Here is a 24,328-nt window from a genome sequence, read left to right on the forward strand (position 1 = left end):
ACGATTTTCCCAAATTTTGCTACATTACCCACACTCATTGAGAGATTTTATATTTTTTTAATAACGGTCTCAATTTTAGTAGTATACAAAATATGGTTTAGAAGTTTCAGCCCAATTACAGTGATACCGCTCATTGATCGATTTAAGAACTCTACGGAATTCAAATTTGTTTAGTTACAATATGAAATGTTTTCAAATGTTTTTGTTTTAGCCAAAGTCGAGCAAAATGTTCACGACTCCGATTCCAGCAAATTCTCCGGACTGTGACACCACAGGGCGTCCAATGCCAGATTTAATGCAGAATAAGTCAAATGGATTGTAGACACCAACACATAAAATTAGAATTTCCAGAATTTACTTCTTCATAAACTTACCATGAATGTTTATAAAAAATGTGGCCAGTCTTTAATTACAGATATAAAATTTGGACTTACCTAAAAATAAAAGAAAATATACGTAATTAATTTTAAAATAATATTAGTTTTGTTTTTTTACAAATTTTATTTAAATAGGTACGACAATTACATGAAATATATTGGTCATTTGAAAAAAAAAAACATTATGTTATTCAGGCGTACATAAATGGGCTATACCAAATCTACCTTATTTTCTTTAATATTAATATTATTTAAGTAATTTTAATTAAATTAAATTATTTTTTTGTTTAGTTTAATGCAATTTAGTTCTTTCTGGTTTTGGTTATTTTATTTTGTGTAATTTAATCGTATTGAACTTATCCAAATTTATTCAATTTACACAAAAAATATCTGGTAGTTTTTGGTTTGAGTCTGTACTTTAACCATTCACTCCAGTTGGCATTTTTGCGTTGGATTGGTATGTCAACTCTTCGTATCTGCTATAACACTGGTGGTGGAATTTATTATACACTCATCTAGCATAGACAACACTCAACGTGGTGGAATTAAGTCAGCATTGCTGTAGTGCATTCAACTACCACATTGGTATTGCCACGTCCATCTAACAAACGCAATATCAAATTTGCCAAAAAACAGTTATTTGGAGATTCGATTTATCGGAAACTAGTTCTTTTTGATGAATTTTAGAAATCAAAGTTTTAGCTCTTCGAAAACTTTCTTTATTTTTGCTTCGGGTCAAATTTGTACAACAAATCGCAAAGTGTGAATAATCCTCTCTATGTACTAAAATGGTGCAAAACTATGATAATGGTAAACCTTTTCTATAATAATTAGATAAATGTGGTACATGTATCCAATTATTTTGTTTTATAGATAACTAAAAGTATCTTTAGTTCATATTAACAAAGTTAGCGAAACATTCAAGTGACAATATTAGTGTATATGGAAAGTGTATAATGTATAAACATAACAGTTTTTAAAGTGTAAGAGCATCATAAAATGTGAAAAATTACATGCTAAGAAATGAAATATCGATGAAAATTAACTATATCTATGACGGGAGATGCTATGGGTAAACATGATATAAATACAACCATGGCGACTAGCGAACGTTTCATGTATTTGTTAAGTCTGATTTTTGATTGTGGGCATGCATATACACTACAAAGATTTTTGTATTTAAAAGAGGAATATGAGCATGTATAGCATGGATGACGCATTTCTCTGACACAAAGTTTTTCTCCTCGATAAACCTTTTAATGATGCCGTTTTGTGCTTAAAGTTTGGAGATGAGACTTATTCATGGGCATATTTATATTAGAGGTGTGTACGTGACACGAAATTGTCGTGAGTCACGAAAATTTTCGTGATTCGTGAGTCACGCTCATGACAACAGCGTGAGTGTGCGTGAGCGTGATTAACAAACCAAAATGTCGTGCGTGAGCGTGAGTCACGAAAATAATATCTTCGTGAATGTGCGTGAGCAAAGAATTACACTCACGAAAATATTCCTGCTCACCAACATAAATCGCTTAGGAGTTAAATTCAATTACAATTTTAGTGACACCTGGGATGTTAAGAGTTTAACCCTTTCGGTTATTCTATGCCATATGGCATAGTCGCTTTTCAGTGACCATTTTAAGTTTATAGAGTTATGGTTTTTATCGTTTTTGTATTTTTGTATTATTTTCTTATGTGTTTCCTTCAAATTATTGCAAAAAAATTTAGTTAGAGGACCAAGTATATTGTGAAGTTTCAGAAAGCGTAGGCACTCTCGAGTTTCACATTTTAGCAAAAAAAAGATCATTTCGTTCTTTCATATATTTTATTACAAAAATTACTTTTTTTGATAACTTTATTTAAGTTGTTTGGTAGATAATCATTCCTTCGATTGGTGTAAAAAAAGCTGGATTCCAAAAGTAGTTCAATAAGGCTGTACGATTTTTTTTTATTTCCTACTATGCCATATGGCATAGATCGCTATTGAGGAAATTTAAATCACACACAAGGCTATGCTCTCTCATTCATTCATCAACGAAACAACGACGAATGAACACGTAATAAGATGTCTAAATTAAAAAACGATCAAATAGAAAATATTTTGGTTAATTTTGATGACTCAGATTTATCTGACTTTGATGATGATGAAGAAGAAAATGGTCCAGATGGAAATATCGATTTGTTTGAGGAAAATTTAGATGCGGAAGATGAGCCATTGAACTTGGATGAAGTTACTGATCCATCATTTCAAAAAATCCTTAACTTTCGATGGGCAAAGAGAGCTTGGAGGAACTCAAGCTCAGATTTTTCTGAAAATTATCCGAAACAAGATGTTAAAACTCCGGTTTCATATTTTTTAAATTACTAGATGGGGCTGTGTTATGTTAGCTTCATCTATTTATGGCGATAAGGACACAAAAGATGTCATCAGATTTAGTGCACAAGAAAGTGGACGCTCAAAATTTTTGACCATTTCACGGACTTAGCAGTATGTAACTCTTGGTTGGAATATCGCATTGATAGCGATAAAAATAATATAAGAAAAAATGATCAAATGGATTTATTAGCATTCTGGAATGATGTAGCTGATGGATTGCCAGCATTGTCTTTAGTTGAAAACCTCTCTCGAAAACGAGGAAGACTAAAGCTAACTGAAGACTTAGATCTTTCCGAAACCCCATCAACTTCGAAACCAAGGTTGTCTTATGAAAGGGCTCCTTAGTATCGATTCGTTTCGATGGCTTTGAACATTGGCCAGAGTATACAGCTGTCAAACGTACAAGTAAAGTTCAAGGATGCAAAGGATACTCTAGATACACTTGTTCAAAATGCAACGTCAATCTGTGCATTCCAAATGGCTACAGACACAGATCTAATGAAGAAATCTAAATTGGCGATGAACTCACTTTTTTAAGTTTTTATGTTTTATATAATAACTAAAGATTTTTTTTTTTTGTTTTTTAATGAACTTTGTGAATATTTCAGTTTGAAATAAATATACTTATTTAAAAAGTAAAATGATCTTTATACTATTCATTTTTTTTTGCTTGCTTTTTTGCTTTATACTATTCATTTGCTTAATTTTAAATAGAAAACCTTCAAAATTGCATTTAAAACTAAAACTAGGTTTTATATATTTTTGTTCCCTTAAGTACATTTTATGCCATATGGCATAATGCTCAAAAACCACCTTTGGAAACAAAATTAAAAAAAAATTACTTCTAAATATTCACACCGGAGCCCTAATCAGTCAGAAATTGTATAATAATGATTTTTTACGTCAACAACAAAAAAGAAGTACCGATTTTAATAATGCTCATGTTTTCAGACACTTCGGTAAGGTAAATTAATCATAAAATTATTCTTGAGTCACGATATTTTTCGTGAGTCACGACGTTTTCGTGCGTGAGTGTGCGTGAGTACAAATTTTCTTTTCGTGAATGTGCGTGAGCGTGAGTCCTACCAAAAAATATCGTGCGTGAGTATGATTTTTCAGTCGTGAGTGTGCGTGAGCGTGAGTAAACTATTACTCACGTGCACACCTCTAATTTATATAAAAGAAAATTCTATAGAACAGAGGTAAATTTGTCCTAAACAATGAAAATAAATGTTCAATATTTTTGAAATCATCCTTCAATTAGATTTGATATTTTGTAACTTGATTTCGTCAGATCAATAGTCCAGGCAAATGGTGGTAATATCGATAAAAGTCGGCCAATTTATACCAATTTCAGTTGATTAAGTAAGATTAGTAATTGGGAGTTCTAGTGCTAAATATGTAAAAGGCGTGGGAACATGGGGCTAATACGTTGAAAGGTACACTGAAAAGTTTTCTAAACTGCGATAATCAATAATTAGAGTTTGTTAGTTACCTACACTGAAAAAACAGTGACCCCACCAGGAAGAAAACTTTTGGTTGATTTTAGAAAATTTTGAATATTTTTAGAAAATTTTAAGTAAAAAGTATTACAAACGCTGGTATCACGCCGATATCACAAAAAAAGGAAATATTTTTTTGACAAATTCAAGAAAATTTATTAGACATAAATAATTTTTTTAATTTTTTAAAGAGAATTTTATAGTTTGAAGGAAAAAATTGGAGTTCAAAATTGTAAGAATGTCTTTAGTGACATAGGAAGTTTATGATGGTTATGATGATTTGTAGTAAAATTTTTAAATTTAAAGAAATAATGAACTATTTTGTGAGATATACTAATTTAGTAAATCTTTATGCTTAATTTGTGTATAATTTTTTTCCCGTTTTTAGTGCATTTAACTAACGTATGCAAAAAAAGTTTAGAGTAAAGGAAACTTTCTGCAAACATAATAATTCCATGAACTAAAATAAAGTTAAAGTGGCTTTAGTGAAATAGAGGGTTTACTTGATTTTTGAGTGTAGAGGGAGTCGTCATAGATTCGTGTTTATTTGCTAATTTCGTTTGTCCAAAATTTCGTTTTGGAGGAAAGTTTTTTTTTTTTTTTGTTTATAAAATTTCAATCATATTGGATTTTTTTTTCGACCAAACACCAACATTTTTTTCTGCGGTGGATTATCTCACCACAGTAATGATGGTGACGTTTCTGAGTGTTTCAAAGCTTCTCTAAGTGGTTTCATTGCAATGTGGAACGCCATTCGGACTCGGCTATAAAAAGGAGAGGTTCCTTGTCATTTAGCTTTACATAGAATCGGGCAGCACTCAGTGATAAGAGAGAAGTCTAAGTGAGCCTTAAATATCGGGCTGCCACTATACCTAACCTAACCTAGTCTAAAATTTTGATTTATGAGGAAATAATTATGGTTACGTTCAATATGTCTGAGCACATTGTGCATTTTAGCTATTCATTTGTTTTCTTTAATTGATACTTCACAACGATTGTGAATAAAATTGATTTCTATCCGCAGTGCATTTGCACCCAATGCTAACGTTTTTTTGTTTAACGGAAGTTGAATGTCTTATGAATCATGATGAGAGCGTTTGAGTATGAATTCTATGAATTTGAATTTTAATTCTTCCATAACGATTAGATGTCAATCTTTAGCAGTTTACTGCAGTTTTAAATGTAACAGATGCGATTGCCATGTCGATGATGATGAGATTTGCTAAAGGCGCCAAGACTTACATCTAACTGAAATACACTATACATCAGGGATGGAAAATATAATTTTTAAGAAAGTACAAAAAAAAAGTATTTTTTTTGAGCAAAAAAGTACTTTTCACTAAATTTCAACAAAAATTCCATTGGAAGATTATTGTCAAGAGCTCCTTTAGACTGAATTTTAAAGACAATAATATCCGCTTACAAAGACTACCGTAGTATTGTAATCACGATGGCCACAGTTGTACTTCATGGTACATTATAAATTTTCTGTACATAAATAAAAATAAATTTTTGACAAAATTTTCTAGTGAAATAAAATTTCGACTAAATTTTCTAATGAAATAAAATTTTAACTAATTTTTTTATAGAAATAAAATTTTGACTAAATTTTTCAAAAGAAAACAATTTTGACAAAATTTTCTGTAGAAGTAAAATTTTGACAAAATTTTCTGAAGAAATACATTTTTGCAAAATAATATTTTTTGGTAGTTTTTGGTAAGAAATGTTGGTAGATTATTTTTGTCTCAACTTTCGACCGTGACTGACTAATGGTTCGCATTATTTTAGTATGCGATCGATAACTTCTCATCTTAACTTCTCTCACTTAATAACATATAGAAACACATGGTTTTTCGACTAAAACATTCTTGAAATTCAATAAAAAACTATGGCTTTTACAAAATCAAGATTTTCTTCCCGCATGAACTTGTCTGTTTTGCCAAATTTGTAAAAGCCTATTAGCAAATAAGCAAAAGACTTTCTCAAAATATTAAAATATTTTGTCAAAACTATTGTACCATAAATCCGATATCGGGTCAAAAAAATGTCTATACAAAAGGTACTAAATCATTCGCGGGGGTACTACGGTACTGACCAGGGTAAAAAAGTATTGAAAAAAAGTACTATAGTACTGCATTTTCCATCCCTGCTATACATGCTAGACAGACAGACAGTTTACATAGTTTGACCACAACTACTAGAATATCGCCAAAAAGGGCAGATTGCTTACCCTGGGAACATATTTTTCTATCGATCCAGTTGACAAAATTGTGGGTAAGTACCCAGCAAAAAAAAAGCGTTGCCAAAAAGTGATGAAAATGTTCTTTTTGGATCCGGAAGTGGTGCAAAATTGACGCAGTGGCTATGAATTTAACATGGGTTTGTCATAGGACGGAAGTCCTCCATTTCAACAGTCATTGCACTGAATTTGCATCACTTTTTTAGGTGTGATCCGAATTCAATGTTTTGGATCTAAATTAAAAAATTCTGTGATATTTGGTTTAAAAAAATAAGTTTTAAAATTGTTTATGATTTTTAATGTATTCAGACGCTTGTCTGAAACGTTTTACCTCAAATATTTTCAATAATGCAAAATTTTTTCAGATTGGATTTTGCATTTTTTTCGACAAAATTTAAATAATTTGTACCATATTATGAATTCTTGCTCTTTTTTTTAACCCATTTGAAACAAAAAAGTTAAATATGAACAAGTATATACGGCCATAAGTTCGGCCAGGCCGAATCTTATGTACCCTCTACCATGGATTGCGTAGAAACTTTTACGAAAGACTGTCATACACAAATTTCAACTCATTCGGATGAAATTTGCTCCTCCAAGAGACTCCAAAACCAAATCTCGGGATCGGTTTATATGGGGGCTATAAATGATTATGGACTGATATGGACCACTTTTGGCATGGTTGTTAAATATCATATTCTACCATCACGTACCAAATTTCAACCAGATCGGATGAATTTTGCTTCTCCAAAAGGCACCGGAGGTCAAATCTGGCGATCGGTTTATATTCGAGCTATATATAATTATGGACTGATAGGAACCAATTCCTGCATGGTTGTTGGATACCATATACTAACATCACGTACCAAATTTCAACCGAATGGGAAGAAGTTTGCTCTTCCAAAGTGCTCCGGAGGTCAAATCTGGGGACCGGTTTATATGGGGCCTATATATAATTATGGACCGATATCGACCAATTTTTGCATGGATGTTTGAGGCCATATATTAACATCACGTACCAAATTTCAACTGAATCAGATGAATTTTGGTCTTCCAAGAGGCTCCGGAGGTCAAATCTGGTGATCGTTTTATATGGGGGCTATACATAATTATGGACCGATGTGGACCAATTTTTGCATGGTTGTTAGAGACCATATACTAACACCATGTACCGAATTTCAGCCGGATCGGATGAAATTTGCTTCTCTTAGAGGCCTCGCAAGCCAAATCGGGGGATCAGTTTATATGGGGGCTATATATAATTATGGACCGATGTGAACAAATTTTTGTATGGTTGTTAGAGACCATATACTAACACCATGTACCAAATTTCAGCCGGATCGGATGAAATATGCTTCTGTTAGAGGCTCCACAAGCCAAATCTGAGGGTCCCTTTATATGGGGGCTATACGTAAAAGTGGACCGATATGGCCCATTTGCAATACCATCCGACCTACATCAATAACAACTACTTGTGCCAAGTTTCAAGTCGATAGCTTGTTTCGTTCGGAAGTTAGCGTGATTTCAACAGACGGACGGACGGACATACTCAGATCGACTCAGAATTTCACCACGACCCAGAATATATATACTTTATGGGGTCTTAGAGCAATATTTCGATGTGTTACAAACGGAATGACAAAGTTAATATACCCCCCATCTTATGGTGGAGGGTATAAAAAGCAAGTTATAAAAAATTTAATTAAAAGAACTTTCTGTCTTCATCTTCTGGAAGTGCTTTTAAAGTTGTGCCTTTGGAAGAACTTCCAAATTTTTTTGCTGGGTAATCTAAACTTCAGAATTCATTCACTTTTGCTTTCTACAATTGCTCTGAGTCGGTCAAAAAAGAAGTTTCGAGCTGCACAATTTGCTCATTCCTGGACAATGGCTTTCTTCAGCACATTTCCAATCTTATTCCCCTCCATGAATTGGCTCAGTAGAGTTATCTAATAAACAGAACTGATAAGGTTCGGAAAATCCCAAATTGTGCTGTCGTTTGAATGCTTTGGACTCAATTTCATAATAGCTTTGGAAGCTTAATAAAAATCTTCTTATTAAATGTTAAATTGTTAAAAATATTGTATTAATTAAAAGTAAGTATTGAATAATGCAATTGAACAAATAACATAACATGCCAGTTAAGGTAAGAACAGTAATCAAAAATTGTATTTATTTATTTTTTTTTTTTAATGAAAAGGTATTCAACTAGATTAGATGCAATAGTGGTGATGGATTATTGATCAATGGATCCACTACAGTTGTTTAGGTGATAATGGGTATTAATCTTAGAAATCTGGTCGATTACAGATGTTACGATTTAATTGAAGTGAGGTGCAACGATCGGTGAGATAGGGCCAGGACAAGAATGTTATTCATCTATGGAGTTGTGGAGTTGTACTTGTTTGCAGTGCTTGGCTTACCTGATCCTGCCCATCGCAACCATTAGCATAAGTTGTAGTAGACTGAGATGCTATGGAAACATTATCGCTGCCCATCAATCCTTTATTCAAATCTACAGAGGATTTCGATTTGGATTTCGATCTACCAGATGAACGACAACGTAAACTTTTCAGCACAGATTTGGAACGTGAACTGGCCAACTTTTTGTTGTTTTGTCAAAATATAAGAAATTAGGAACGTAAAAATTAAAAAGAGAGAAAAAATTCAAAATCAGTACAAAATTTATGAGCATAAAAAACAAGATTAAAAAGTGTTTAGTTAAGTGAAGGAAATGTTATGAACATTTATGGTTTTATTATTAAATTTCTCTGGCGCTCTTTGTTTTTCCGACTCCAACCTTTGCCATGATGACTTGTGAAAATGATTAGCATGTAGGCCTTTTCTTGTTTTTCCCAACATTTTTTGTAATTTTTGTGGTATTCGTATCGTATGTTTTTTTTTATTTTCAGAGGTTTTTCTTTCCATGCGTCGTGCTCAAAGAGGGGGGTTTTTTGTTTTGTGCAGTTTCATTTCCGGTCATTGCATTTGATCACTTATTTTCAATTACAACCACCAATTAGCTGATGATTGGTTTGGTTACTACGGCCATAGATAAAAATATATGGAATTACTAGCTTGGCATTTCTTGGCTTTGGGGTTACCATAAATTTGGCCATAAATTACATTTGAGGACTTAACCACCAATACTTTGGATAATTATAAAATGATTTTCTTTGCTTTGGTGAATAAATAAGGCATACGTATTTATGGTTCAATTAAAGGTATAACAAAAGCTCCGGAAACAGTGGGGTAAAGGTGTCTCGTAGACGAGTTCAAAATTTCCCAATACGCAGAAATATATATGTTTGTGTTGAGAAAAAAAAATCTTAAAAAATTGGGCTTATAATTTGCCGTCTATATCATTTTTCGATATTGGAACGGGGAGGGAGACTTCCTCTAAAACTAGAATTCTCAAGTTTACTTGAAATTTACAAAGGTCGTAGGGGAAGGTTATGAAATCAATAAGGTGTACTTGATTTTTGGGAATTTGGACGGGAATCCTCTCCTTGCTCCACACTACGAAACTTGAACAATGAATTTTTATTTTGGACCAACATTTTTCCAAGATTGGACCAAAATTCGTACCAGCGGACCATTTTTCCAAATTAAATTAATTTCATTTATAGACAATTTTTTCTATAAAATTTTTATTTCTATAGAAAATTTTGTCAAAATTTTATTTCTACAGAAAAATTTGTCAAAATTTTATTTTTATAGAAAATTTTGTCAACATTTATATCTAAAGAAAATTTTGTCAAAATTTTATTTCTAACGAAAATTTTGTTATAGTTTAATTGCTACACCCAGAAAAAAGTGTCTTCGAAACTGAAGGAAAAAATGTTTATCAATTTAGTTTAGCCATTTTATTTCCATTAAGTTAAATTTTTGTGTGAAATAATAAAATTTACTTGTTTCAGTAAAAAAAATCCTAAACTGAAAGCAGTTAGGAATAGTTCATTAACTAGAATAAGGCATGGAATTTTACTAATACTGTTTTCTTCGCTGGGTATAAGAATTTACTACTGAACAAGAAAATTTTATTCACTGATAACAAAGCATTCGTAAAAATAAACAAAAACCGAACTAAAATCAAGTTTCTTAAAATTTAGTAAAATTTCTTATAAAACGATAACACTGACTTCCTTTATTATAGAAAGCTTATCATACATACGAATAACACTTGGCATAGAAAAAAATCGATGTAATCGATGTGTTTGCGCGTGGGTTGTTTTTTAGTTGAGAGATTGTTAAAAATAATATAGTAAATTAATATAATAAAAAACAAATAAAATATATAAAATATTTCTTATTTTAAATTTGTGAGAAAAATATTCGTTTTTTGAAAATTGGTTTATAAAAAAAGAAAACACCAGCATTATAAAAACCCCTTCATTCGACTTCATTTTGGAATCTTCAATTATCAGGTAATATTCAGTGACGCTAACCTTTTTTGAAAAAATTGATTTAGGATTTTTTGTTTATATTTGTAGGTATTGAAATTGTAAAAGGTGGGCAAAAATGCTAGGCAGCAACTTTTTCAAAGTGAAAGGTACTAGAAGAAGAAAAAAATGTGTTTTAATATTTCAAGGCCAGTCGATGCTGTTGATTCTAAATAAATATATTTAATATATTTATAAAACATGTCTTTTATTGAAGAAAAATTGCTTCTATAAATACATAAAATTGTATTTAAAAACGAAGGTAAACAGTTCTAAATTTGAAGTAAAAGGTTTACCACAAATATGTAAGATTTGTCTAAATGAATGAAAAAAGTTCAGTAAAATCATTTCATATATGAATTCAATTCAGTTAAATTTTTTCATTCTGTAGTATAGTGGTACATAAATATAGGAAAATTTTAACTAATATATGGAATGTATTCTACCTAATTTCTACGAAAATCACATCGTTCAAACAAATAAAAATGTCTTTGGCGCTATACGAAGTTCAACTTTCTTCAAAATGAGTTCATTTTAACTTAAAGAAGGGGCCACTTTTTTCTGGGTGTATAGAAAATTTTGTCAAAATTTTATTTCTATAGAAAGATATCGCAAAATTTTATTTCTATATACAATTTTTATAAAATTTTCACATAGTTTTGCATCTATACAAAATTCTTTTAAAGTTTATTTTTGTACAAAATTTTGGCAAAATTTTATTCCTATAGAAAATATTGTTAAAATTTTATTTCTATAGAATATTTTGTCAACATTTTATTTCCATAGAATGTTTTTCTTTTTCAACATTTTATTTCTATAGACAATTTTGTCAAAATTTTATTTCTATATAAAATTTTGAAAAAATTATCGATTTGACGAAAATGGGCCAAAATCAACCAAATTCCATTTGGTCCAACCATTTGGTCCGACCGGACCAAAATGGCAACCCTGGTCTCTATACAACAATAGAGTAAAATCTAACCTTCTCCGATTTACTTGAAATTGGGAGAAGATGATTAAATTTATACAGAGTACATGATTTGTCAATGACTGGTTGGGGAAGGGGAATAGTGAAGTTGGGTGATTTGTGAAATGAATATAAAGGGTGATACGGTCAAATTTGGTCAATATAAACTTGACGTATTTCTTTCAATTTTGCATTTAAAACCCCTCATTTTGAAGGTGTGTGTGTAGAATGTTGCTCCTATTTTGATTTTGGAATTCACTCTTCAGTTGTCAAAATGCCGTCCAAGCAAGAAGAGCAGCGTATCAAAATTTTGCTCGCGCATCGCGAAAATCCGAGCTACTCGCACGCAATGCTGGCAAAATCGCTAAAAGTTGCCAAATCAACCGTTACAAATGTAATTAAAGTGTTTGGGGAACATTTGTCGACAGCCAGAAAGTCTGGATCGGGGAGAAATCGAAAACCGGAAGCCGCTGAGACGACAAAGAGAGTTGCCGGTAGTTTCAAGCGAAACCCTAACCTCTCTCTCCGAGATGCCGCAAATAAGCTGGGTGTATCGTCTACAACCGTGCATCGAGCCAAAAAACGAATCCTTTATATTCCTTTAGAAATTGTGCTTTGGAAGCTCATTGCAATGAAGAAATTTAAACAACTAACTAAACAATTAAAAAACTTTTTTTACCAATTTCACTTTTAATTTTTATTGATACACGCAAAACAATAATTCTTTCCTCCCAAACGAAATTTTAGACAAACAAAGTTCGTTTCTCATTTGTTTTTCGCTGTAAGGAAGTGTATTTGGAAGAAAAGTATATACGTTTTGTGATAAACGTTTATTCTTTTCCAGGATGTAAAAACAATTTCATAAAGACAAACTAAAAAAAAAAACATTGTTTTCTAGCTAATTGCATGTTCCCTCACATCCACGAGGTTTTTTAGTTCTTAACACCTTTTCCTGTAATACCACCAATGTAGAAGAAATTATACGATTTTATAAATTTTTAAAATTTTTTTACCTTTCGCCTGGACGGAGAATCGAACCGCGGACCATGCACTTTGTAAGCCAACACACTAACCACTGAGCTATGTACCTGTTATGGTCATCAATAGATAAATATACATATAAGTTATATTTATATAGCATAGCTTGCGGCTCCCACGAACCGAATAAACAAAGTTTATTTAACAGAAACAAACATTTAGTTTGGCACCGTGGAGCAGTGGTTGCTACGTCCGACTTGCATGCCAAGGGTCGGGGGTTCGATCCCTGCTTCGACCAAAGTTTGTTTTTGTTTTTTTTTTTCATATATTCCTGATATGTTCGGAAGATTCCGAAAAAATGTTCCACATTACATTGTAGTATATTAAATTTTGAACTGTAAAATGTGTCTTGTTAAAGACCTAAAGTCAGAAAAGAACAGTGTTTGATATAAACGAAATGGACTGTGATGTCGTTTCAAAAATAACTTTTTTTTTTATTGAAAAAATAAAAATTTTGTAATAAACGAATTTTTTTGGTGATAAAAGTTTAAAATTTTCGAAGCAATTCAAAAAACTCTAACAAAAGAAAAACGTTTTCGGTACACGTTTTCCAAACGTTTTTTTTTGCGTGTACTTTTTATTGCACCTTTATATTCTTATTATCTATTTTTTACAATAAGAAAAACTTTTTCGCTCCCACCAGGGATTGCGCTTGAGTCTGTTGGCACCATAACAGAACTCCTGATCGTATTATGACGTTAAGGCATAACATTCTAATTACTTCTCGAGATGTTCTTTATTAGTATGAATGATAAAATAAAGAACACAAGTTCAAATCTCGCCAACGGTAATTTTTTTTATCAAATATTTTTTCAAAAGATTGGTTTTTATGTTTTACATTGTTTTTTTTATTATTTTCGGCGTATATTTTTGTAGAAAACATTTTTTTTATTTGAACTCAATAAAAAATTAAAAATTCTAGTAATTCGGAAACCCCTCTCAAAGGACTTCCATGAAAGTGAAAAAGACAGGTCCAAATCGCCGCGGTGTGACATTTTTAGTTTTTTCATTATTTTTATTTATTTTATTATTTTTTTTTCTGTTCTTGTTTGCGACATTTAATTGTCCAAAATCATATTTTCACTTTAAACCGCCAAATAGCATATTTTCTAAGACTGGTCCCAAAGATCTTCATTGGAAGTGGAAAAGTGGATGTTTGGCGAGATCCTATTCCTTCTTTGTGTGCATGCAGATAAACTATATGCGCATGAAAACTCGGACTTGAAAGATATCGTCCTGAACTATTCACCTTTCACGAGGAGCCGTACCAAATCAATTAATTAAAATATTAAAGATAATAAAGTGTATTAATGAATTTATTCTCAATAATAATGCGCTCTAATGTTAAATATTAGAGGTAAGTTAGATGAGTTATAGATCAGTTGTAGTAGAAATTAAATTAAACAAGTATATCGGCCGTAAGTTCGGCCAGGCCGAAGCTTATGTACCCTCCACCATGGATTGCGTAGAAACTTCTACTGAAGACTGTCATCCACAATCGAATTACTTGGGTTGCGGTAATACTTGCCGATGGCAAGGTATCTTAAAACTTCCCAACACCGTTATATATACCAGATAGTCCATACATGGTATATATTAAACTAAAAAAGGCCGATTAAATACGTATATAATTAAGTTTAAAGTTTCTATAGAAATAAAATTTTGACAAAAATTTGAAAAAAATTTCTATAGCAATAAAATTTGGATAAAATTTTCTATAGAAATAAAATTCTGACAAAATTTTCTATAGAAATAAAATTTTGACAAAATTTTGTATAGAAATAAAATTTTGACAAACTGTTCTATAGAAATAAAATTTTGACAATGTTTTCTATAAAAATAAAATTTTGGTAGATTATTTTTGACTCGAGTGGCAACCATGATTATGAACCGATAAGGACCAATTTTTGTGTGATTGGGGATCGGCTATATATAACTATAGACCGATATGAACCAATTTTGGTATGGTTGTTAGAGGCCATATACTAACACCACGTTGCAAATTTCAACCGGATCGGATGAATTTTGCTCCTCTAAGAGGTTCCGGAGATCAAATCTGGGGAACGGTTTATATGGGGCTATATATAATTATGGACCGATATGGACCAATTCTTGCGTGTTTGTTGGAGACCACATTCTAACACCACGTTCCAAATTTCAACCGGATCGGATGAATGTTGCTCCTCCAAGAGGCTCCGGAGGACAAATCTGGGGATCGATTTATATGGGGGCTATATATAATTATGGACCGATATGGACCAATTCTTGCATGGTTGTTAGAGACCATATACTAACACCACGTACCCAATTTCAACCGGATCGGATGAATTTTGCTCCTCTAAGAGGCTCCGGAGGTCAAATCTGGGGATCGGCTTATATGGGGGCTATATATAATTATGGACCGATATGGACCAATTTTGGCATGTTTGTTAGAGACAATATACTAACACCACGTACCAAATTTCAATCGGATGGGATGACTTTTGCTCCTCTAAGAGGCTCCGCAAGCCAAATCGGGGGATCGGTTTATATGGGGGCTATATATAATTATGGACCGATGTGGACCAATTTTTGCAGGATTGTTAGATACCATATACTAAAACTATGTACCAAAGTTCAGCCAGATCGGAGGAAATTTCGTTCTCTTAGAGGCTCCGCAAGCCAAATCGGGGATCGGTTTATATGGGGGCTGTATGTAATTATGAACCGATATGGACCAATTTTTGCATGGTTATTAGAGAACATATACTAACACCATGTACCAAATTTCAGCCGGATCGGAAATAACAACTACTTGTGCCAAGTTTCAAGTCGATAGCTTGATTCGTTCGGAAGTTAGCGTGATTTCAACAGACGGACGGACGGACATGCTCAGATCGACTCAGAATTTCACCACGACCCAGAATATATATACTTTATGGGGTCTTAGAGCAATATTTCGATGTGTTACAAACGGAATGACAAAGTTAATATACCCCCATCCTATGGTTGAGGGTATAACAAAATTTTTTTCATTATGGTGGATGAAGGAAGGAGTTTTCTTTTGCAAGGAAATTTTATACAGACGAAGATTTCTTTTTTGGCGCTAAAAAACTATTTTTAAAGGTAAATAAAAAATATTAAAGCCAATTGTTTATATGCTTTTAAAGAAAATACTTTATGACAAAGGGGACTTTCATTTACCAAAAATTTCGTTCCGGACGAAAGTATTTCTTCTTTGTGTGTAGAAGCCAATTTACCACATTGACATTCGGATTCTACACCTACAATAATTTAATCGTTGTCGGCTCTTTTGATAATATCTATAGATATTAAAAAAAAAAAAAAAAACAAATTATTGCCATGAGATGGAATTGATGCTCCGATATGCCAACAAATTCCGATTTGCAATTTTCAACTCATGAATGTGATTCAATACAGAATTCGTTCGCTATGCTCTCCTATATAGTTGAAATGGTAAAATAGCTATCTAAATTCAGAAAAAGCTCTAATTAACATGGCTTATTTGTCAAATATCGAGTTGTTTTTTTGGTTAATATTTTTTGCGTATCTTCAATTATATTGCGCCCCCATAGTTAAATCTCATTTTGGTAACTGGCATTGTTGGTTGGTTGGATTCCAATGTATGATTTTTTGTTTGAATCCAACAAGAGCCCATGGCATCACATAGTAGTATGCCGTACCTATTTCAATACACATTTTTATTTAACTTTTGTTATTCCATCAGATACTATACGAGTTGCATGGTTGCGTGCCTTTTTTCATTGTCATGCTCCAAATGTTTCCATTTCGGGGTTTCGGCTCTGTTATGACAATTCATCTCCGTTGCTGTTTGCCTCCCACCCTCTTAGGGGGTTTTAATTGTCACTTTTGAATTCACTTGTCACCGAAATGTTCATCAACCCGCAATTCAGCGGATATTCTTCAGAGAATCTTTAAACGATCGTTTAGCTTAATTTAATGGTCGTTTTTGAACCAAGGTGTTTACTGGGTGTTGCACAAACGAACACCTAAACCCTGGTGGAGGGCATTGATGCATGCAATGAGATGATGCTATGGAGAAATAGCATTACGAGTTCTTCTTTATATAGGCAATTAGTGAAATAAGATATGGAAAATGTAATTTAATTTACAACAATTAACGATGGCTTTTTATTTTTAATTGCCTTGTGATGTTGTTTTCTGCTTCTTTATCAATGGAGATGACAAATTTCTTGTATAATTAGATCAGCGAATACAAATTGTTGAGGATTTGTATTTAATATCGAATAATTTGTAGCTTTTAAGACCCACAGCATTACATTGTGACCCATACGAAAAACGTTACATTATCACTTAGTAATTCAATTTGACATTGTCCGTCCGATTGTCAGTCTGTCAGCCTGCATACAAAATCTGTATATATAACTGCACGCAAAAATTCTTTCCTCCCAAACGAAATTTTAGACAAATTAATATCGTTTTCCATTTGCTTTTCGCCGTAATGAATTTTATTTGGAAGAAAAGTATATACGCTTTGCGATAAACGTTAATTGTTTTAAAGGATGTAAAAAAATTATGAAGACTAATTAAAAATAAATTTATTGCTCTGGATTAATTGCATCTTCCCTCACATCTTTCTCACTTTCACGAGGTTTATTTAGTTCTTAACGCCTTTTTCTGTAATACAAACAATCTAGAAGAAACAATTCGATTTTATAAATCTTCTAAATCTTATCTTTCGCCAGGACGAAAAATCGAACCGCGGACCATAAGGCAATGGGATACGTAGCTGTTATTGTCATCAACGCACAAGCAACGCGTACCATCAATGAGTTATATTTATAGAGCACAGTTTTGGGCGCCTACCAACCGATGTAAAGAAAATTTACTTTACAGAAACCCACTCTTTAGTTGGCCACAACTTTTGGAAAAGGAAATATTGTAATTTTACATATGTTCTAAAAATATTCACATTTTCGAAAAGATGTTCGGCATTACATACTACAATATTAAATTTTTACTATGAAACATCAAAATGCTTCTTAAAGACTAACGCCCATTTTCATGAAGCTCCGTTAGTGCTCCGTTAACTAACGAACTTTTTAACCGTATTATGAACATAGCTGTCATCTTGCCTATATATTCCATATGCCAGTTAGGAACTTAACTGCCGACAATTTTTCGGTTTAAAGTTAACCGGAGAGAATATATTTGGAATTTACATTTTGTTAACTGACAGTTAAAGCCTAACGGATCTACATGAAAATGGCCGTAAATGTCAGAAATGAACAGTGATACAAATGAAATGGACTGGGATTTTGAAATGTTTTTTTATTGCAAAAATAAAAGTTTTGTTAAGAAAAAATCTTGTTGGTGATACAAAATAGAAATTTTCGAAGCAATTAAAAAAACTCTAGCAAGTTTTTCAAACGTTTGTTTCGTTGCGTGTGTACTCGTTTATAGCATATTTTGATTTAGTCAGTCCCTTTTTAGGCGATTTTATCCTTCAGGTGATCCAACAACGCTATGTAATTTTTAGTTATTCCGTTTTCAAGGTAGTCAACGTAAATTAGTCCTTGTCCAATATTTTCAGCTGACAATTGCATATTTTCAATTGTTGGTTCATTGTGTGCAGTCAACTGTGATAGCTGTTATTCTTGCCGTATACGAGGGTAGTTCGGAAACTTCTTAGCCTAGCACAAAAAGCGCAGTATAAACAGAAAAAAATTAAGTGTTTTGAAAACTTCCATCTCTGTTACGAACACATGTTAAATTTTGTTTTGATCTGGCAACTCCTTCATATAGAAACAGGTGTTCAAAAAAGGCGCATCCGCAATTTTTTTACAATGGAAAAATTAGAAATGCGTGCTGTCATTAAATATTTACATAAAAAACGTTCATCGGGACAAGAAATTCATAATGATATGGTGAATGTGTTAGGTGAAAGTGCTCCTTCATATGCGACAGTAAAAAATTGGGTTGCTGAATTTAAACGTTGTCGTACAAGCATTGAAGATGAACCACGTAGTGGACGTCCAAAAACAGCAACAACAATAGAAATTGTAGCCAAAGTGCATGATATGGTATTAAATGATCGACGAATAAAAGTGCGTGAAGTTGCTAATATCATGGGCATCTACTAACTCTGTAGGTGGAAGTCATAGTCGTGAAATGTTTGGCATGCCCGCCTTGCATAATGTGAAACGCCGTTCGGACTCGGCTTTAAAAAGAAGGTTCCTTGTCATTGAGCTTAACATAGAATCGGGCAGCACTCAGAGATAAGAGAGAACCACTGTGGTTCTCAGAGATAAGAGAGAATCACAATGGACTGAATAGTCTAATGAGCCAGATATATCGAGATTGTGATAAATTTGCAATAAACATGTGCTCCTTAATTTTCATAAATAAGGAAATGCGGTTCATCTCCCAAGCCTATACCAATTAAACCCACAAATGCGTATCCACTGGGGGTGGTTTAGGGTATGATATAGTCGGCCCACCCGACTTTCTACTTTACTCACTTGTTTTCGTTTTTATTCCCTTGCATTTTTATGGAACACCAGGAAGGACCAGTCGAATAGTTTAGTATACCGATCATCTTAGAATAAGATTCTGAATTGATATAGCGATGAGACAAAGACAATTCCTACAGATTTTGGATAAAAATCGGTTCATATTTAGATATAGCTACCCTATATTTATCACCGTGCTTCGAATTTCGTACATCTTAGTGGTTTGTGTGTCCCGTAAAACTTGAGAAATATCACCCAAATCGGTTCAAATTTAGATATAGATCCCATATATAGTATCCCGATGATTTGCTTCAAATTTGATAATACCGTCAAGTGTGCCAAATAGCTGAAATCAGTTCAGATTTAGATATAGATCCCATATATATCCAACTCTCGATTTAGATTCATATGGTGCCCTAAGTCCAAAGTTTCATTCCGTTTTAAGTGAAATTTTTCACTGAGAGTACAATTAAATTTTAACGATGTGTGCCAAATTGCTCCCATGTATATGTATGCCGGTTTTGAGGAAATTTGATAAAAAAATTCTTATTTTCAACGGGATTTTACATCAATTAACTTAATATTTTATACAAATAATACACCCAGAGAAGGAATATGATCAAGAGCACCATGTTACTTTTCCACAGTGACCATGTAGCATTTTTGTCGCAAAAATATTCTTTTCTCGTCAATCATAACATGCTTTCCGTAATCAGATACATAATTTCCGGTAAAAGAACATGGTTTCGGCAAACATGCTACATGTTTTACGTGAAAAAGTAAAATTTTGCTCTTGGAATATGGTTGTTTTGATCGTATTCCTTCTCTGCGTGTAGATTTAAAATTCTATTTAAATGTGTCAAATTTTATCCAATTTGAATATTAACCTTTGTTTATATTCAACAAATATAAAGAATTTGAGATAAATTTTGGTCGGTCTTGCCCGACTTTAGACTGCCTTACTTTTTTTACATTTATAATATATAAAATGAAGGTTGTAATGTAAAATATTTTAACATCTTCCTCTTTGCATACAGCAGGACACATTTCCCTCATTACACCAAGCGAGGCTCTAAACGTAGCATTGGTATGACACTGTTTTCATAGATTATAAAACTTTGAAGTATGGCCCCGTTCGTTCATAATTAGCGAAAGAAACATTTATTGTCTATGGTAGCCATGGTAATCATGCCCATGATGTAAAGGAAATTTTCTTATATAAAATCTCAAAGTTATTTAAAACTTCAAACAAAATCAAATTATCATTGGGAAAATGTAAATCATCATGACAGGCAATACATTAATGAGGATAATTTTTAATCACATCGTGTTAACTATGTGTTCGTGTTCCGCTATTAAAATAAATTTGTCAGAGCTTTTCTAATACTCTTAGTTTTAGATTTTCTATGACGCTGACTACTTAAAAAAAAAATAAATAAACTAAATTGGCAATGGAATGGAATTCATAACCAAGGTACAATTACAATTCCAAACAAATAAACAAAAAATTAGTTGACACTGATGAATTAGTATGTAAAAACAACTTTATTGCCTGCAAATGAAACTTGTTAACAACTCTTCAGTACTTCAAGAAAAAAATCCAAAAGTCCCGATGACAAAAAATCAACTTGGATTTTATACCAATTGCAAACAATAACTGCTCTGAAGACCACCATCGTATAAATGGAATCACATAACCATACCAGCAATATGGAATGGCCATAATGGCGTAGGCCACCGCCACAATCCAAGTGAAGAAAAACATTTTTAAAATCACCAAAAAAAAAAAAAACATAAATGTTAGACATTCAAACAGACGGCGAGACACTTGTCATCATAGCCATCAACATTGCGGGTCGGTCTTTGTAACAACAATTGCAGCCGTTGATGTAGAAAGTTAATAATATTTTACACACATACAAATGATTTCTGTTTAATAAACAATTGAAAATAATTTTAAAAATGGTAGCAAAAAATATAAAAAAATAATAAATTAAAAACAAAAAAAAACAAAAGCAAAAAATATAAGAGCTGCTTGATGGCAATAACACTGGTGAGAGAAAGAAAGGGTGCATGATCTTAAGAATGATAGACGTTAATATCCCAGCAAAAAAGCGTCGCCAAAAAAGTAGTGAAAATGTTCTTTTTGGATCCGGAAATGGTGCAAAATTGGCGCAGAAGCGATGAATTTAACATGGGCTTGTCATACACCCAGAGAAGGAATATGATCACCTGAAACAAGTTTTAAGAGCAAAATGTTATTTTTGGGTGGTGACCATGTAATATGGTTTTCGCAATTTTCGTTATTTTCTCGGAAATCATGTATTTGATTTCGGCAAGCAGGTTATATTTGACGGCAATATAACATTTTAGTGACAAACATGTTACATGGTCACCATACAAAAATAACATTTTGCTCTTGAAACATGTTTGAGGTGATCATATTCCTTCTCTGCGTGTAGGACAAAAGTCCACCATTTCAACAACCGCTGCACTGAATATGCACCACTTCTTTAGATGTTATCCGAATTCAGTGTTTTGGATGTGAATTAAAAAATTTTGTGATATTTTGACAAATAATTAATTTGTATAATTTTTTATGATTTTTAATGCAATCTAACGCTTGTCTGAAACCCTTGATCTCAAATATTTTCAAATTTTCTCAATTTTTCTAGAATGAATTTAGAATTTTTTTCGACAAAATTTAAATAATTTATACCATTTTATTAATCCTTACCCTGTTTTTAACATATTTGAAACAAAAAATGTTAAAATTGCCCTTTAAAAGTATGAAAAGTTATGTTATAAAACATTGGGAGGAAGGACATTTTTGGAAGTGCTTTTAAAGTTGTGCCTTTAGAAGTACTTCCAAAATTTTTTTTTGCTGGGTATATTTAAGTATATACGGCCAAAGGTTTGAAGAACAGAAGATCATTGTCATTTTTGTGTCACTGTGGAATGGCATGACGAAGGTGGAAAAATAATTTACACGCCCGTGTAAAAATTGGCGGATCTAATTAGATATGATTATATCTCAAAATTGGCCACTTTAGATCTAAGCAGATTCACCTTGATATAATGAGACAGAATTAGATATAATTATATATAATTTCACATATGGCGAGATCTAACTTTAGATCCAACTACACGCTCACAAAAAATCGCTTCTGTAACATATACTCCCAAACATATTTTGCTTCAAGCATATACATTTTTGGGTATTGCCCAAACATTTATATGTTTGATCTCTTCCAATATATAATATGTTTGAAAGCATATTGGTCTACACAATATATGTTTGGGTAGTCTAAGTTCCAAACATTTTGTATTTTTGCATCCAAATTCAATAATGTTGTCTTCCAAAAAACAATATGTTATTATGTGAACATATAATATGTTTGGAAGCATTTTGCACCCAAAAATATTATATGCTTAAAAAAAATTCTCCCAAACATGCTCAAAATTTTATCTATTTATTTATTTATTTACAATCATAATGAATTATGAAAATAAACAGGTAATATAGGTGCTAACAACATAGGTTTTCGACCTGAATGCTCAAAATTTTGTTTCTGCCTAATTGTATATTCCCTCACATCTTTCTCACTTCCACGAGATTTTTTAGTTCTTAGCACATTTTTCTGTAATACAAACATTGTAGAAGAAATTATTCAATTTTATGATTTTTTTATTTTAATTTTACCTTTTGCCGGACGGGGATTCGAACAGCGGACCACACAGTTTGTAAGGATCAAAGAAGTAGCTGATCAATTGCCCAAGGGAAAATAAAATGTTAATTTTGTAATAACAAGCAACAACCACCAACTTAATTCAACATCGCTCCCTGTTAAATAGCGCTCCAAGCTACTAAACACATATATGTTTATAGGCTATTTCTAAATTAATATATGTTTGCATCCAAGCATATTATATTTACAAACATTTTATGTCCCAAACATAATATGTTCTAACATATTAACATATATGTCCCAAACATGTTATGCTAGTTTATGAACATTATATCCTTGCACTCAAAAATATTGTGTTTAAAAATTTGTGTTCCAAACATATAATGTTTATAGCCAAACATATGAAAAACAGTCTTTTTCATCCGTGTATATACAGGGATAGTTATAATCATATCTAATACATTAGATCTAGGCCAATATTGAGATCTGATCAGATCTAATTCCATAGAAATTAGATGTGATTAGATCTTACCATTTTGCGGATCTACTCATATCTAATTGTATCAAATTAGATCTCTCAATTTTTACTCGGTCGCGTAAATTATTAAATTCATCAGTTGTTCGAGTGTTTGCTGACACGGGTAGTCCGTTATATAAAACAAGCTTTCCTCCATTACCAATCCAGTGAGTGTTTCTATTACCATAACATACATTGGGGAAGAGTTTTATTTATTTATTAAAAAATAAAGAGTTTTGGGTGTAAAATACTTTTGTATCATCCTCTTCTTCGCAAATAACATTCTCCCATTTTTATTGTGTTGAACTATGTAACAATTTCCGACTCTTTTATATCTTCCTTCAGATATCACCCTAGGACATTGCTAGATCAGTATAAGCTCTGTATACCATCCGTCTCAACCAGCTGGTTAACTTTCCAGTAAGCTGTTACGAGTTGTGGATTGCTTTTATATTTTAAGTGTATCTCAAAATTGCAGTGGAAATTTAGACCTTGAAAGAAGCCAAATCTATGACCATGCAATAGTAAACTGGCTTGCAACAAAGGGTCATCGATTCAATCTCATTTTCATCCGAGCACCAAAAAGTTTTTCAACGGATCCTATCTGTCACCCCAAAAATCTGTTAATACTTGAAATCATTTCCATCCATCAGTGGAAATTGGCTACTTTATTAAACAAATTTCATATT

At 32.3% G+C, this 24,328-nt stretch overlaps 1 protein-coding gene across 3 annotated transcripts in view; it reads right to left on the minus strand.

Moving 5' to 3' along the window:
- Nost (Nostrin) overlaps positions 1 to 24,328 on the minus strand; it is a 278,724-nt gene that overhangs the window by 126,884 nt on the left and 127,512 nt on the right. The window contains exon 3 of one of the 3 annotated variants that reach the window (XM_075302370.1): positions 8,916 to 9,095. The exons of the other annotated variants lie outside the window; for them this stretch is intronic. Coding sequence (XP_075158485.1) covers positions 8,916 to 9,095 — 180 coding nt within the window. The remainder of the gene's footprint in view (positions 1 to 8,915; positions 9,096 to 24,328) is intronic. 3 annotated transcript variants of the gene reach the window in all.

The sequence above is a fragment of the Haematobia irritans genome, chromosome 3 (assembly GCF_050003625.1).
Source record: "Haematobia irritans isolate KBUSLIRL chromosome 3, ASM5000362v1, whole genome shotgun sequence".
Classification (NCBI taxonomy): domain Eukaryota; kingdom Metazoa; phylum Arthropoda; class Insecta; order Diptera; family Muscidae; genus Haematobia; species Haematobia irritans.